At 39.6% G+C, this 14,346-nt stretch overlaps 1 protein-coding gene across 2 annotated transcripts in view; it reads right to left on the minus strand.

Moving 5' to 3' along the window:
* Atl3 (atlastin GTPase 3) overlaps positions 1 to 14,346 on the minus strand; it is a 45,438-nt gene that overhangs the window by 5,425 nt on the left and 25,667 nt on the right. For both annotated transcript variants that reach the window (XM_041660783.1, XM_041660784.1), the window contains exons 8-12: positions 13,882 to 14,020; positions 4,977 to 5,104; positions 3,893 to 3,949; positions 2,796 to 2,867; positions 669 to 1,100 (exon numbers count right to left, since the gene is read on the minus strand). In XM_041660783.1, coding sequence (XP_041516717.1) covers positions 669 to 1,100; positions 2,796 to 2,867; positions 3,893 to 3,949; positions 4,977 to 5,104; positions 13,882 to 14,020 — 828 coding nt within the window. The remainder of the gene's footprint in view (positions 1 to 668; positions 1,101 to 2,795; positions 2,868 to 3,892; positions 3,950 to 4,976; positions 5,105 to 13,881; positions 14,021 to 14,346) is intronic.

Here is a 14,346-nt window from a genome sequence, read left to right on the forward strand (position 1 = left end):
GAATGGCAAAAATTGACTCTGCAAAGTTGTCCTCTGACCTCCACATCCTGTGCTCTGGGTCTCATACACCCACATTCACATATCATATGCAACACAACACACATAATATTAACAAATTTAAATAAACTTTAAAGACTTTAAAAATAAAAAACCCTAGAGATTACATCAATCTCAAAAACCATTTGCAGCTGAGTAATGGTGGCACACACCTTTAAATCCAGCACTCTGGAGGCAGAGGCAGGTGGATCTCTGTGAGTTCAAGGCTAGTCTGTAGATCACTACAGACAGCCAGAGCTGTTACACAAAAAACCCTGTCTCAAACCCGGCCCCCAAAATATTTGCATTTTGGAGACATAAATGATGGTATATATGAAGATGCCATAAAGAACCCCACTATTTTATATGTTAACCAAAACAATTAAAAATAAAAATAAAACTGCCCTAGGAGGAACAAAGTAGATCAAAGACTCTTTTTTTTGCATTAAAGGGTTATTTTTAGGCATTAAAACAAAATATCAGGACTAAATATTAATATACTAAAAAAGAATTAAATATAAAGCCCACCCATTAGAAAATGGGATTAACCCTTTTTCACTATGAAATTCTTCCAAACTTTACAACATCAGAACAATCACCACAGACCCCCAGCTTCAGCCAGCATCACTCACCTGCTCTAACACATATGCTGCACCAGAGTCAATAGCTCCACCCAGCTCACGATACTGACCAGAATACCTGATGTACCCCCAGGTAAGGAGTGCTATCAACAGCAGTCCAACCATACAGTTGAACAGCTGGGCCACAACCTCAAGCCCAATGAAGCCAGTGAAGCCCGAGGCTATGTACAATGCTGCTATGCCTGTGAACAGAACTGCAGGGGTTCGGAAGGTGCTGAAGACGTTCTTGCTGCCATTGTGCTTGCAGAAATTCTCATACAGTTCCTTGATTTCCTCCTCAAGCTCCTGCTGGTATCGGAAGCTGAAATCCTTCCCGCCCATCTTTTTGGTCTTCTTAAAGTGGTCCAGAGCAAGTTGTTTGAATTCTTGGTGCTTCTCTTCTAAAATGTCTGGAGACAAATAAGGTTTCTCTCCCCCACAAACCTAAAAATGACAAAAACACATGATGAAAAGTCTTGTACATGCCAAATAAAAAAAGTAAAAAGACACAGTAAAGACTAGAATGCTCTTAAGGCTTTAGAAAAAAAAGCTTGAAAGTTAACTTCAGAAAATATTCAAGGGAGACTGAGGACATAAATCACATTGTAGAGTATTTGAGTATTTGCCTAGTATCTGTATGCACAGACCCTGGGGGTTCAATCTCAATACCATAAATATCAGTATGGTGGTGCACATGTATTATTCCAACACTCCAGAGGTAGCTACAGGAGGATCAGAAAGTTCAAGGTCATCCTCAGCTACTAAAGAGCTTGTGGCCCACCTTGATTACACGAGATTCTCCTTCAATAAGAAGTCAAAAAAGGGGCTGGAGAGATGGCTCAGTGGTTAAGAGCATTGACTGCTCTTCCAGAGGACCTAGGTTCAATTCCTACACCCACATGGCAGCTCGTAAGTGTCTGTAACTCTAGTTCCAGGGGACCCAACACTCTCACACAAACATACAAGCAGGCAAAAACACCAATGCAAAATTTTTTTTAAGTCAGAAAAGACAAATAGCCAAGGCCAAAGCCAAACATACTAATATACATTTATAATCCCAACACTCAGGACGCAGAGGCAAGAGATGGAGCTGGAGCTGGTCTACATAACAAACTCCAGGCCAGAGATACATAGCAAGCCTCGCATAAAAATATGATAGCCAATTTTAAAACAAAAACAAAAACAGCGTTAATACTAATCAGAAAGAACAAAGATACTCTTGAGAAAGCTTGGTCAGAAATGGTTAATAACCAGACACTGGGAGGCTGGAGAGACGGCTCAGCAGTTAAGAACTCCTGCTGCTCTTGCATACAATCAAGAGTTCAGTTCCCAGCACTCACATGAGAAAGCTCACAACCTATAACTAGAGCTCAGGGGATCTAATACCCACCTCTGGCCTACTCAGCTATCTACAGATACAAACATACACATTAATAAATAATAAATCTTAACAGAAAAGAAATAACAATCGTGATGGCACACATTTACAATCCAAGCCTTAGGAGTCTTGTCACGAGAGGATTGTCATGAGTTTGAGACCAACCTGAACTACATATCAAGACCCATCTCAGAAAAACAAAAATAACTAGAAGATTCCAATTACATAGAAAGACTCTTCTATTTCAAAATAAAAGAAAAATTAAATTAAAAAAAGTAATAATTAGAACATCCCAATTACCAGGATGACCTGAAAAATAGCTTTGTGTCTCAACATCTTAAGACACATTAGGCAGGGACTGGAGAGAGAGCTCAGTAGTTAAAAGAGGGCTTTCCCAGACAATCAGATTACATTTCCAACACTTATGTTAAGCCATTCACAACCACCTGAAACTTTAGCTTCAGAGGATCCAACACCATCTTCCACGAATACTCTCACATTTGTGGCATACATTCACAAGATCATAAGTGAAGACAAACCTTTAAGGCACATTGCTGTGCCATAGCATTAGTAAGGTAAAGGCAGTACAATCACACATTTAAAGCAGCCTTCACTACACAGTGATTTTCAGGCCAGCCTATTACATAAAACCTTATCTCAAGCAAAAGGGATACATTGAGTAGGATAAAGTTTGGGCCTCTGAGGTTAACAGTCATGCTCAGGAGATAGACACTCCAGGGGAAAAGGTGTTACCAACATACCTCCTCCATGTTGCTGTAATAAATGTCTTTGGCAGAGGCTGCAGCTGCCAAATTATTGGCTTCAGCAGTAGCCTTTTAAGAAAGAAAAGTATGAACTATAAATACTTCTTGAAACATTTTCCCAGAAACAAAGCAAAAACATCTCTCTTCCTATTCCCATTCTTCCTTTTTTAGCAACCTGTCATTATTTACATTTCCATATAACTCAACTTTCCATATAACAGACTTTAGTCAATTTTTGTGCCAAAACATCTATCCTGACAATCTTTAGCATAAACCAAACCTCTAAAACCCAAGAATATATCATTTCCTTTACTTCAATTTCTAACAGTGGCATACTTTGAACTGGAGATGAAGCTCGGTGGTAGAGCACTTACCTAACCTATAAGGTATAAGGCACCTGGGTTTAATCCCAAGAGCCTCGAAAAGAGATTAAAAAAACAAGGGAGCCAGGCGGCGGTAGTGCTAGCCTTTAATCCCAGCACTCAGGAGGCAGAGGCAGGTGGATCTCTGTGAGTTCGAGGCCAGCCTGGTCTACAAGAACTAGCTCCAGGACAGGCTCCAAAGCTACAGAGAAACCGTGTCTCAAAAAACCAAAACACACAAGGGGAAATTTTTCATTAGACTATCAATCACAAGGTCCAACAATTTGGTGAAACCATTTTCCTACTAAAGAAATGAGTATTTAACAATAAATACCCACATATTCAGTATCAGAGCAAGAAGCTATTTCTGTTTTAAGCAAATGACCAATGAATCCCAAGGACAAAAGCCAGAAGTTCTACTAAAGTAAAACACCAATGACTTGAAGCTACTTGTCCAACACAGCAACTATGCTTCAGCTGGGTATAGCAAAGCAGTGTTCCCCAAGTCTGCCATGAAAGGAGAGCAGCCCCAAATGCATTAACTGCTCTAAAGAGAACACAGCTGAAGCAGAGGATACCCACACTTGCTGCAAAATGTGCTCTTAGAAGTCAAGGTCAGGCTACAAAAGAAAAGGAGTAGTCTCACTTTGGTCTTCAACACTGAGTTATGCCTTATCGGGGTCAATTCCAGCAATTAAAACAAGTCATTTAGTATACCAAAGAATTTATTACCTGAAGCATGGATTTGGGGTGAGGCAGATCTTCTCCTTGGTAAATTTTAATATATGCCTTAAAATAGAAACATAGAAGTAATCACAAAAACACAATTCTAAAGTATTTTGCTCATGTTTTAAAATGGTGAGACCACACAACTGCATTTTCCTAAAACCCCTAGATCAACAATCAAGAATTAGCAGAAGCACGACACACTTCTGAGTGCATGTTAGCATTTTTAGTTATCTGAAAATTCTCTCAAGCAGTACAAGCCTACCAAGGCCAGGATTCCAATCAGGCCCCCATGCACAATGGTCTCACCAGGACCTGTGGGCAGAGACCATCACCTGGAGATAGCTGCATCCCACTTACATGCATCGCCTACTCACAGCAATCTCCTAACCACCTCCTGTTCACACCATCTTCCTTGAAGACACAGTAATGACTAAGAGAGTACAAAGAATATCATTTGGGAGCAAAGAAGTCGGGACCATGAGGCGTGCACCCACCCACTGAGACAGTGGAGCTGATCTACTGGGAGCTCACCAAGGCCAGCTGGACTGTGACCGAAAAAGCATGGGATAAAACCGGACTCTCTGAACATGGCGAACAATAAGGGCTGATGAGACGCCAAGGACAATGGCATGGGGTTTTGATCCTACTTAATGTGCTGGCTTTGTGGGAGCCTAGCCAGTTTGGATGTTCACCTTCCTAGATATGGACGGAGGGGGGAGGACCTAGGACTTACCACAGGGCAGAGAACCCGGACTGCTCTGTGGACAGGAGAGGGAGGGGGAGAGGAGTGGGGGGAGGGGGAGAAGGGTGGGAGGAGGGGGAGGGAAATGGGAGGCTGGGAGGAGGTGGAAACTTGTTTTTTGTTTATGTTTTTTTTCTTTTCTCAATAAAAAAAAATTTTAAATAAAAAAAAAAGAATATCATTTGGTTCTTATGCCCATACTGCCACCCAGTGGCCCTCTCCTCGAAGGACACTAACGTAGTAAAATGCCTCTGACCATCTCCCCAAGAAAACTACTAATATCAAAATCAATTTTACAAAACAAAACAAAAAAATCCTAAATTTAGAACTAAAATTTCTATTTACCTTAAAATATTCCAACAGTCCTCGGCAAGTGACTTTTGAGCCATTGATCTCCTTTTCCATTAACTTAGATGGGTTTAGTACATATGGTATCAGTGCCTGCAACTGCTCTTTGAATTCACTTGCAATATCTATATACAAAATCATAAAAGAAAGAAACAAGAAGCCAAAATGAGTACAAAACAAAACCCTTGCAGAAAGGGGGTGAATAATGTGGGATTCCCCTCTGTATGCTATGAGTATGTTTTATTACCATTGGTTAATAAAGAAGCTGCTTTGACCTATTATGGCAGGGTAGAATATAGGTACGCAGAAAAATGAAACTGAACGCAGGCAGAAGCCATGTAGCACCAAAGGAGAAAGACACCAGAAACCTTACTTGTAAGCCACAGCCTCGTGGCAATATATCGATTAATAGAAATGGGCTAACTTAAGATATAAGATATATATATATATATATATATATATATATATATATATGATTAAGATTAAGATATAAGAGCTACTATACACCTGGACCACTAGTCAACAGTGTTGTGTGATTGCAGCCTCCATTACAGGTGAAGACTATGTTTGCTATCCTTGGCTGGGGCCAGGCTACTGTCCTAGTGCACTTACTTTTGTGCTCTCTCTTCCTGTCACATGTAAGTCCTTTCCAGTTCAGAACAGAAAAAGGAGAATATCCTTATCTAGCCAGGCAATGCTGATGCATACCTTTAAACCCAACACTTGTGAGTTCAAGGTCAGCCTGGTTTACAGAGTGAGTTTCAAGACAGCCAAAGGTATAAGAGAAAAAAAATCCTTATCTTGGGTTTCAATTCTGGGATATTTGGTCTATTCCCTCGATTTTTAAGAAATTTCTTGGCCTGAGGGACAGAATCCTGACTATGAACCAAGGAAGTCTGGTTTCAAACTGCAATCCTCTTGCTTTTGCCTCCCAAGAAAGCATAACTTCTTAAAGAATTAAAAAAGGAACCAGGTGGTGGTGCTGTACACCTTTAATCCCAGCACACAAGAGGCAGAGGCAGGCAGAGCTCTGTGAATTCCAGGCCAGCCTGGTCTACAGAGTGAGTTCCAGAACAGCCAGGGATACACAGAGAAACCCTATATCAAAAAACAAAAACAAAACAAAGAATTAAATAAGGTTCAAAAACAAAATAAATACTACATTTGCCCCATGCCCTTTCTGCACCCCACACTATCCCTTAAAATAAACAGGAAGTCATTATTTATTCCTTTGCCTCATTTTTGCTAAGATTTTGTCTTAAAAGATGCAGCTATTATTGCCTGTGCTGTGACTCACACCTAGAATCCCAGCAGAAGCAGGTGGAAGAGGATCGGGGGCTTAAGGCCAGCTTGGGCTACATAATGAATATGAGACTTAAATGAGCTATAAATTGTCTCCCCCGAAAAAGTTGCTGGATGGTGGTGGCACACGCCTTTAATCCCAGCACTACTGTGGCAGAAGCAGGTGGATCTCTGAGTTCAAGGCCAACCTGGTCTATAGAGCTAGTTCCAGGACCACCAGGGCTACACAGAGAAACACCATCTCAAAAAAAAAAAAAAAAAAAAAAAAACAACTACACTCAAAGAGCACCTTCTGCTATTTACTTCTAAGTATCTCATCAGAAGCTCCCAGGCCACCTTAATGTAAAAAGGCTATTATGTCAGAAAACTGACTCTTTGTAGGTTGCACAAGGTTCTCAAAGCAGGTTCAGGGGATTTATCAAGCAGAGGTGCCCTTTCCTCAAAGTAAGAATAAACAGATCTGACTATGAAGATGTAGGAGAATTAATTATCAGAAATATCATTTATATAATCTAATATCTTTATGAGGTTCCAACAGTCAAATGAAAATAAAGTTTTGCCCATTATCAAGATACTATTCAGCACTCCATAAATTGTTGACAGAGACTGCACTTTCGTTTCCCAGCTACCCAGACCCAAATAATTACACAAAACTATATTAATTACAATACTGTTTGGCCAATGGCTCATGCGTATTCCTAGCTCTTACATCTTAAATTAACACATTTCTATTGATCTATGTATCACCACCATGCTGTGGCTTACAGGTAATGTTCTCACATCTTTCTCCTTCGGCAGTTACATGGTGTCTCCTCGACTTTGCCTTCTCTCCCTATCCTGTTCAGATTTTCAGCCTGGCTTTACTCTGCTAAGCCATTAGCCAAAACAGCTTTATTCACCAACCAATAAAAGCAACACATACAGAGAAGGACACCCCACATCAATAAACCTAATTACAATATGAAAAATAAACCCATTAAGTTTTAAGAAATAAAAAGGTAGGATGAATCATTAAGCTCATACTTAAGGGGTTAGAGAGGGCTCAACAGCTAAGAGAACTGGCTCCTCTTCTCCAGTTCCAGAGGATCCAACATCCTCTTCTAGCCTCTGCAGGAACTGCACTCATATAATGCACAGACATATGTGCAAGCAAAACATGTAAACACATAAAAGTAAAAATAAAAAATCTAAAAATCAAAAAAAAAATCTAAAAATCTGTACTTGAAATCCTATTCTGAAAAAAGTATAAAGCAGTGGACACACTATACTGTTCTACAGAAACTTACTTGCTTACATATGTTAAACTATAGAACCTTACAAAAAATGACATTTCATTAAATACCTTTTAATTCTTTGGGGAATTTTTTTTAAAAAATGTGTGTGTGCATACAAGTGCATACCTGTTTGTGTGTAAGTCAGAAGACAACTTGTGGTAGTCATTCTCATTCTACCCCATGAGTCTAGGCTTGAAGGCCTTTATTTCCTGAGCTATCTCTCTGATCCTCTTTTTAAACGTGATAACATATTATCTATTTTTAACCATGTTATGGTTTCATCTTTCATTATACTGAAGGACTATTTCAAAAACCAAGATTACTTATTTCATGGAACCAAAAGGATGCAGACACCAAGATTTAAAGATCTCAGACTACTTATGCCTATTAAGGCAACTCCAAAATAACAGCTTTCAAATCATAAAAGAACTGTCTCAAGACAGTCGGTCCAGTCACTCATGATGTCAAAAAAGACTAAGCCCTAGTGTCTGGTTAAGGAAATACATAAATAGCTTCTGTAGCGATCTCCCCGCTCCAGGGAATAGTTTTCTTTATGCTAATGACATAGTCATCCTCCATATGATGAAACAATGCCTCAAAATAGCAGTTGACCCTCTACCAAAAGACACAGCAGCTTAGCTTCTATGACACCACAGCTAAGTTCCTATTTGACCTGAGATTACTACAATCATGATACTTGGCAGCAGGTGCCTTTCCCTTCTGAGTCACCCCCACATGGGTTCTACTTACAATCACAATGAAGTCCACCACGTGTGGTGCCAGATATGGCGGCACACAGCTACAACACTAGAACTTGGGAGGTAAGGCCATCCCTGGCTACCTAGAATGTTAGAGGCCAGCTTGGACTCTGTGTCTCCAAAAAATTTTTAAAAATTGTGTGACTTTCAGGTCAGTCCTAGCCAAATATTTATAAGTCATCTTTTTTCAGGTTAGCACTTATTCTTCACAGAAGCTGCTCAATAAAGGCAGGCTTAGAGGTATATGCTGGAAATCCCAGCACTAGAAAGCTGAGGTAAACAACTGAATTCAAGGTCAGCTAGGGCTATATAACCAGTTCTAGGCCATCCAAGGACATAGTAAGACAATGTCTCCAAGAAATGGGTACAACATGCCTCAGTGAATAAAAGGCTTTTGGCTATGCAAGTCTCACGACCTGAGTTTAATCCCTGGATCCCACCTAAGCGTAGAAGAGACCTCCACAAAGCTATTCTCTGACTTATCTAAAATTACGAACTATCCACCTATAAATCTAAAGTATAGTCACTTAATCTAACAGTATAGTATTGCTTAGCAACAGGGATAAAATCTAAGAACTATGTCATCAGGTAAGTTCCTCACTGTGCTAACATTGTCTAATGCATATGTACAAATCTGTATCAGGCAGACATGACACTCATGGGCTCTATAATCTCTGGGACCATTTTGTACAAAGGTCATTGCTGAGTGAAAAGGTATATAGTATCTGACTACACTGTAGCTCTTTAAACAGACACAAACTATTAACAAATTTTAAAATTGAGGTAAAAAAGGAAAATTATACTTTTAAGTGTTTACGATACACAGGGTTTCTCTGTATAGCCCTGCCTATCCTGGAACTCACTCTGTAGAGCAGGCTGGCCTCAAACTCAGAGATCCTCCTGTCTCTGCCTCTCCGAGTGCTGGGATTAACAGCGTGCACCACCACCTGGCAAGTGTTTTCATTTTTTAAAGTACTTGTAAACTAGGTAAGATGATACTAGTCTGTAATCCTAGCTCTGGGATGGATAAAACAGGAGAAGAGCAGTTCAAGGTTAGTTATATAGCCAGTTTGAAGCTAGCAATGACTACAAAACAAGCAAGACCCTATGTCAACCAATACAGTACAACTTAATTTTTTGAATCAGATTTCATATGCTATTCTTTAATCTTCTTACATTTAATAATTTATCCCCGACTCCTCTTTATGTACATAGATCCAAATATCTACCTCATTATTTTTAATAACTGCTTTGAGACAAGGTCTCCCTTTGCATCCCAGGTTGGTCTCAAGTTGGATGCTCCTACCTCTGCCTTCCTGGTGCTGGAACTACAGGTGTGCACCACCAAAACACACCTGGCTAATGACTGGACTTGACTAAACTTAAATACTCTGTGTATAACATGTCATAAATCAACTAATTCCTTGTAAGTACACATTTGATTTGAAGTTATCCCTACCAAATATGTATCTTTGAACACAATTTTTACCCATTTGGAAAATTTCTTTGGATAAACTCTTAAAAGCAGAACACTAGAGACAAGAAAAAAAATTAAAATTTTGATATCACCAAATTACTATGCATTAAAACTATAACACAGTCAAGTGGTAGTGGTATACACCTTTAATCCCAGCACGTGGGAGGCAGAGAAAGGCAGACCTTTGTGAGTTCAGGGCCTGCCTGGTCTACAGAGAAACCCTGTCTCGAGGAAAGAAAAAAAGAAACTATAACATGCTAACATATTTCTGCTATTCTGATTGCTGTAATGACTCACATATTGTCAATAATTTAGGTTTGGGAGTTTGCAGATTAGGGTCTGTGTCTGGGTTTGGTCTCAATTTTGTGTTTGGTTGCTTTTTGGTTTTTGTTCTATGCTGAGGATCACACTCAGTGCTTTATACATGCCAGGGAGGACCCTATAAGTGAGCTACATACCTCTAGCCCTTCTTGGACTTGCCTTCTCATATGTAAAAAATTAATTAATTAATTAATTAAACCCTATTTTATTTTATAATTCTATTTTGAGGCTATTTGTGGTGGTGCACACCTTTAATTCCAGCATTTCAGAAACAGAGACAGGCATATCTCTGTGAGTACATGACCAGCCTGGTCTACCACAGTAAATTCCAGAGGAAAGCTAAGTGAGACCCTATCTCTAAAAATAATTTTTAAAAATATGGTTCTATCTTGAATGAGGGAACCAAATGGTTCCTAGTCATGAGACTGGAGATTGATTGCTTACACTAAATTTGCTCCCTGTTTCATAAACATAAACAGTGTGAAACCACATACTTCCTGTTTAGTGACTAAACCATCAGCAAACTCTATGTGTAGACAATGGAGTAAACATTTCTCTCCCTCCTGAGAAAGAAAGCACTTTTTGGATCTTAAGTTCTCCTTATTAGAGAGAAGAGTAACAAAATGCTATGTACCATAGCTGAGCTGCGGCTTAGTTAAAAATGAAGAAGGTTCAAATACAGTATGGAGAAGATGAAGTCATTTTTAGTCCAGTACTTGACAAAATACCCCAGTGAAGTCCAAATCTACCATTATACAAAAATAGGTCTCTCCAAGTGAGGTTATGTCTTCTCCACCAGTAGCAAATATATTAGGTAGAAACATGTAACATGTAAGAAAAGTGCTAGCAGCATTATCATTTGAAAACCTTAATCTCTTCACCCATCTGATAAATACAGTTCATAGTTTAATCGTTTAAATTAGCACTCCACAAATATACAAGTAATTTCATGATTATTGTGTGTATTTTATATACACAAACTCTGGTTTATCTTTATGTACTGGCAAGGATTTGTACACAACCATAAGTGTGTTTGTATTGGTTGTTTTATTGAATATACACAATAAGAAAGCATGAAAAAAAAAAAACAGTGCCTCCTCCCCAAACACACATCCATCTGTAATCTCAGAATGTGACCTTACTTGGAAGGTGTCCCAGCAAATGTGATTCACTAAAATAAGGACTTAATATGGCTCTGAGGGGGCCTTAAATTTACTGATGGGCTGGTAGGAAGACAGCCATACGACAACAAAAAAATCAGAGGCACAACCATTGTCAAAGAGTGCCAAGGATTGCCATCACCTCCCAAGGGCCAGGAAAAAGGCATGGCAGAGGTTCTCCTCAGAGCCCCTGCAAGGAAGCAGCCACCACTCCACATGTCTAGCTTCCTGAACTGTAAAGGAACACATCTCTGTTGTCTTGAGCGGCCCAGCTTGTAGTACCTTGTTAAAGGCAAGCACAGGAATGCAAACATTGTGCATCCCAGTAACAACACACCTTCAAGTCACAGTCACACAACTTTTAAAAACGGTCTTTCTAAATAAAAATTTTAAAATGAAACTGAGTTTCAAAACTGAAGGCTTTGAAATATTAAAATGCCTTAAGATAGGAAAGGCCATTTTTCTATGCCTATTTTTCTATGTTACCTGGTAACCTGAGCTCCCCATGAGACAAGGCACAAAGTCACTCTGATCCATCCTCCTCAACTAGGTGTGGTAGAACACATCTGGAATCACACCATTCAAGGAGTGGAAACAGGGGAATTGCTCCAAGTTCAAAGCTAGGGTGGTCTACATATCAACTCCCAGGTAAGGCAGGGCTAAATAACAACAAACAAAAATCCAACAGCTTAGATTTTATAAAAATCCAGATAACCATGAAGCACCATAACGCTGAAAGAACATTTCCAGCTGGGCACAGCGGTGTATATCTTAATCTCAGCAGTCAGAAGGCAAAGGCAGGAAGAAAAGTTCAAAGTTACTCTTGGCTACCGAGTTTGATACCAGCCTGGGCTACATGAGATCCTGCCCTTTCAAAAAATAAAGAGGAAAAAATATATATGTTATCACTATTTGCATGTGCATACACACACACACACACAAATATGTTATCACCACTCATGCACGCACGCTGGAGAAATGGCTTAGTCGTTAGGCATACTTGTTGCCCTTGCAGAGGATCCAGGTTCAGGTCTCAAAATCCACATGGAGGCACACAACAATCAATAACTCCAGTTCCAGAGGATCCAGAACACTTTTCTGAGCTCTGCAGGCATCAGACACACACATGGTGCACAAACATACAAGCAGGCAAAATACTCATACACACAGAATAAATCTAAGAAAAAATGTTAAGTATCCATTTTTAGTTTATGTGTGTGTGGCTGCATGTACATATGTTATGTGTACTATGTCCATGCCAGTACCCAGACAGGTCAGAAGAAGGCAGAAGATCCCCTGAAACTGAAGTTACAGACAGTTGTGAACTATTTGATGCAGGGTAGGGGGGACACGGACAGACGATAGAACCAAAGAGCACTCTAAACTACTGACATCTCTTTAGCCTTATGTCTGTACATTTTGACAGACAAATATATTCTTCTTCTTAAATTAACTAAATAAAAAAATGAAAACTATGTATTTCATATACACTGAGACTACTTTTAAAAGGAAAGTTGCCCTGGTAACTCAACAAGTAAATATTCTCTAAAGACTTCCTTCAAACAACAATGAACGACTATTCCCATGGTACGGGCTTTAAGGCACCAGAATCAGGACGTGAACCTCTGCCCCACTGCTTTTAGCTGAGAACTTTGAGTGAGTTGCTTAACTTTCCTTGTTTTCACCAGCTTGAGATAAAAGAAATGATGTAACTTCATGGAATTACTGTGAACTTAGTTTGAAAGCACTTGGCACAACACTGGGAACACAAAGGGACTGTAAAGCTGGCAGCTACTATTATCAGAGTTTTAGGGAAAATTAAGAGACTCTGATCAGCCAATAAATAAACTGCTTAGCAAGTATAAACTGTGGGCCAGCCATCAGGTGACTCAAGGCCTCCAGGAATAAGGAACAAAATAAGATAATGGTACCCAAGCATCCTGGTTCTCTAACCCCCCAACAACTCAGCAATTCTGACGTTAGCCCATGACCCAGCATCAGCTTTTGCTACAAACACAAGTAAGTTTAAACAGTAACCTAGCCGGGCGGTGGTGGCGCACGCCTTTAATCCCAGCACTCGGGAGGCAGAGGCAGGCGGATCTCTGTGAGTTCGAGACCAGCCTGGTCTACAAGAGCTAGTTCCAGGACAGGCTCCAAAACCACAGAGAAACCCTGTCTCGAAAAACCAAAAAAAAAAAAAAAAAAAAAAAAAAAAAAAAAAAAAAAAAAAAAAAAAAAAACAAAACAGTAACCTAGCTGTCTATCGTGTACTTTTCCTGAGGAAGATAATTGTACCTGAAAAATACTGGATGTCTTGACTTTGTCTTCCTTTATTCAGCACTTTGATCTCCTGTAAGGTGGGAACCATAATATATCTCTTGGAAAGATCCCTGAAGAACATCATCTTATTTCCAGTTTGTGAAACAGGCAAAATCCTTCTGATGGTCACAGTAAGTCAGGAGCAAAATCTGAGTTAGACTAATGCTACTCTCTCTATGAAACCACATTTGTTCTCATAACCATCCATTTGACTTAATTTATAATTGACACTGTTCATTATGGAATTCCAAAAATCAAATCATATGTACAGTAACAATGCATGTAACACACCTTTCAATTTCCCATCAAAGTCAGGGCTTGTGGCCACCTGGAGCCCTGGATGTGGTAAGAGAAAACAGGTAACATCCGAGAAACATGAGTGAATATGATTTCGAACGTTCTGAATTTCTTCATGTTGATGTTCCTTCACCTGCCAAGGAAAATCAACAGTTTACCAGCTAAAAATAATTTGGTATTTGTCACTAGCAGCCACTAGCATAAAGACAAAGGAAAGAAAACTTCCTGACTGACAGATCAGAGTGACTAATGGGAAGAGCCAGAACCCCAAAAGCAGTAAGTGCATGACCGTGCACTTTGTTCCCATAGCTAACAGAGAACAGTTACTAAAGACTTGATTTTAAAGGGCATTGCACAACATTCAAGAAGAAGAGAAGCCTTGTTGGCCAGAAGGAGGATCCAATAAGCTAGCAGTGACTGACAAAAGTCTCCTGTGCTTCGGTTTTAGGAACAGGCTAG

The sequence above is a fragment of the Microtus oregoni genome, unplaced genomic scaffold (genome assembly GCF_018167655.1).
Source record: "Microtus oregoni isolate MIOR12 unplaced genomic scaffold, Mior012 000012F_ref0000307, whole genome shotgun sequence".
NCBI classification, from domain to species: domain Eukaryota; kingdom Metazoa; phylum Chordata; class Mammalia; order Rodentia; family Cricetidae; genus Microtus; species Microtus oregoni.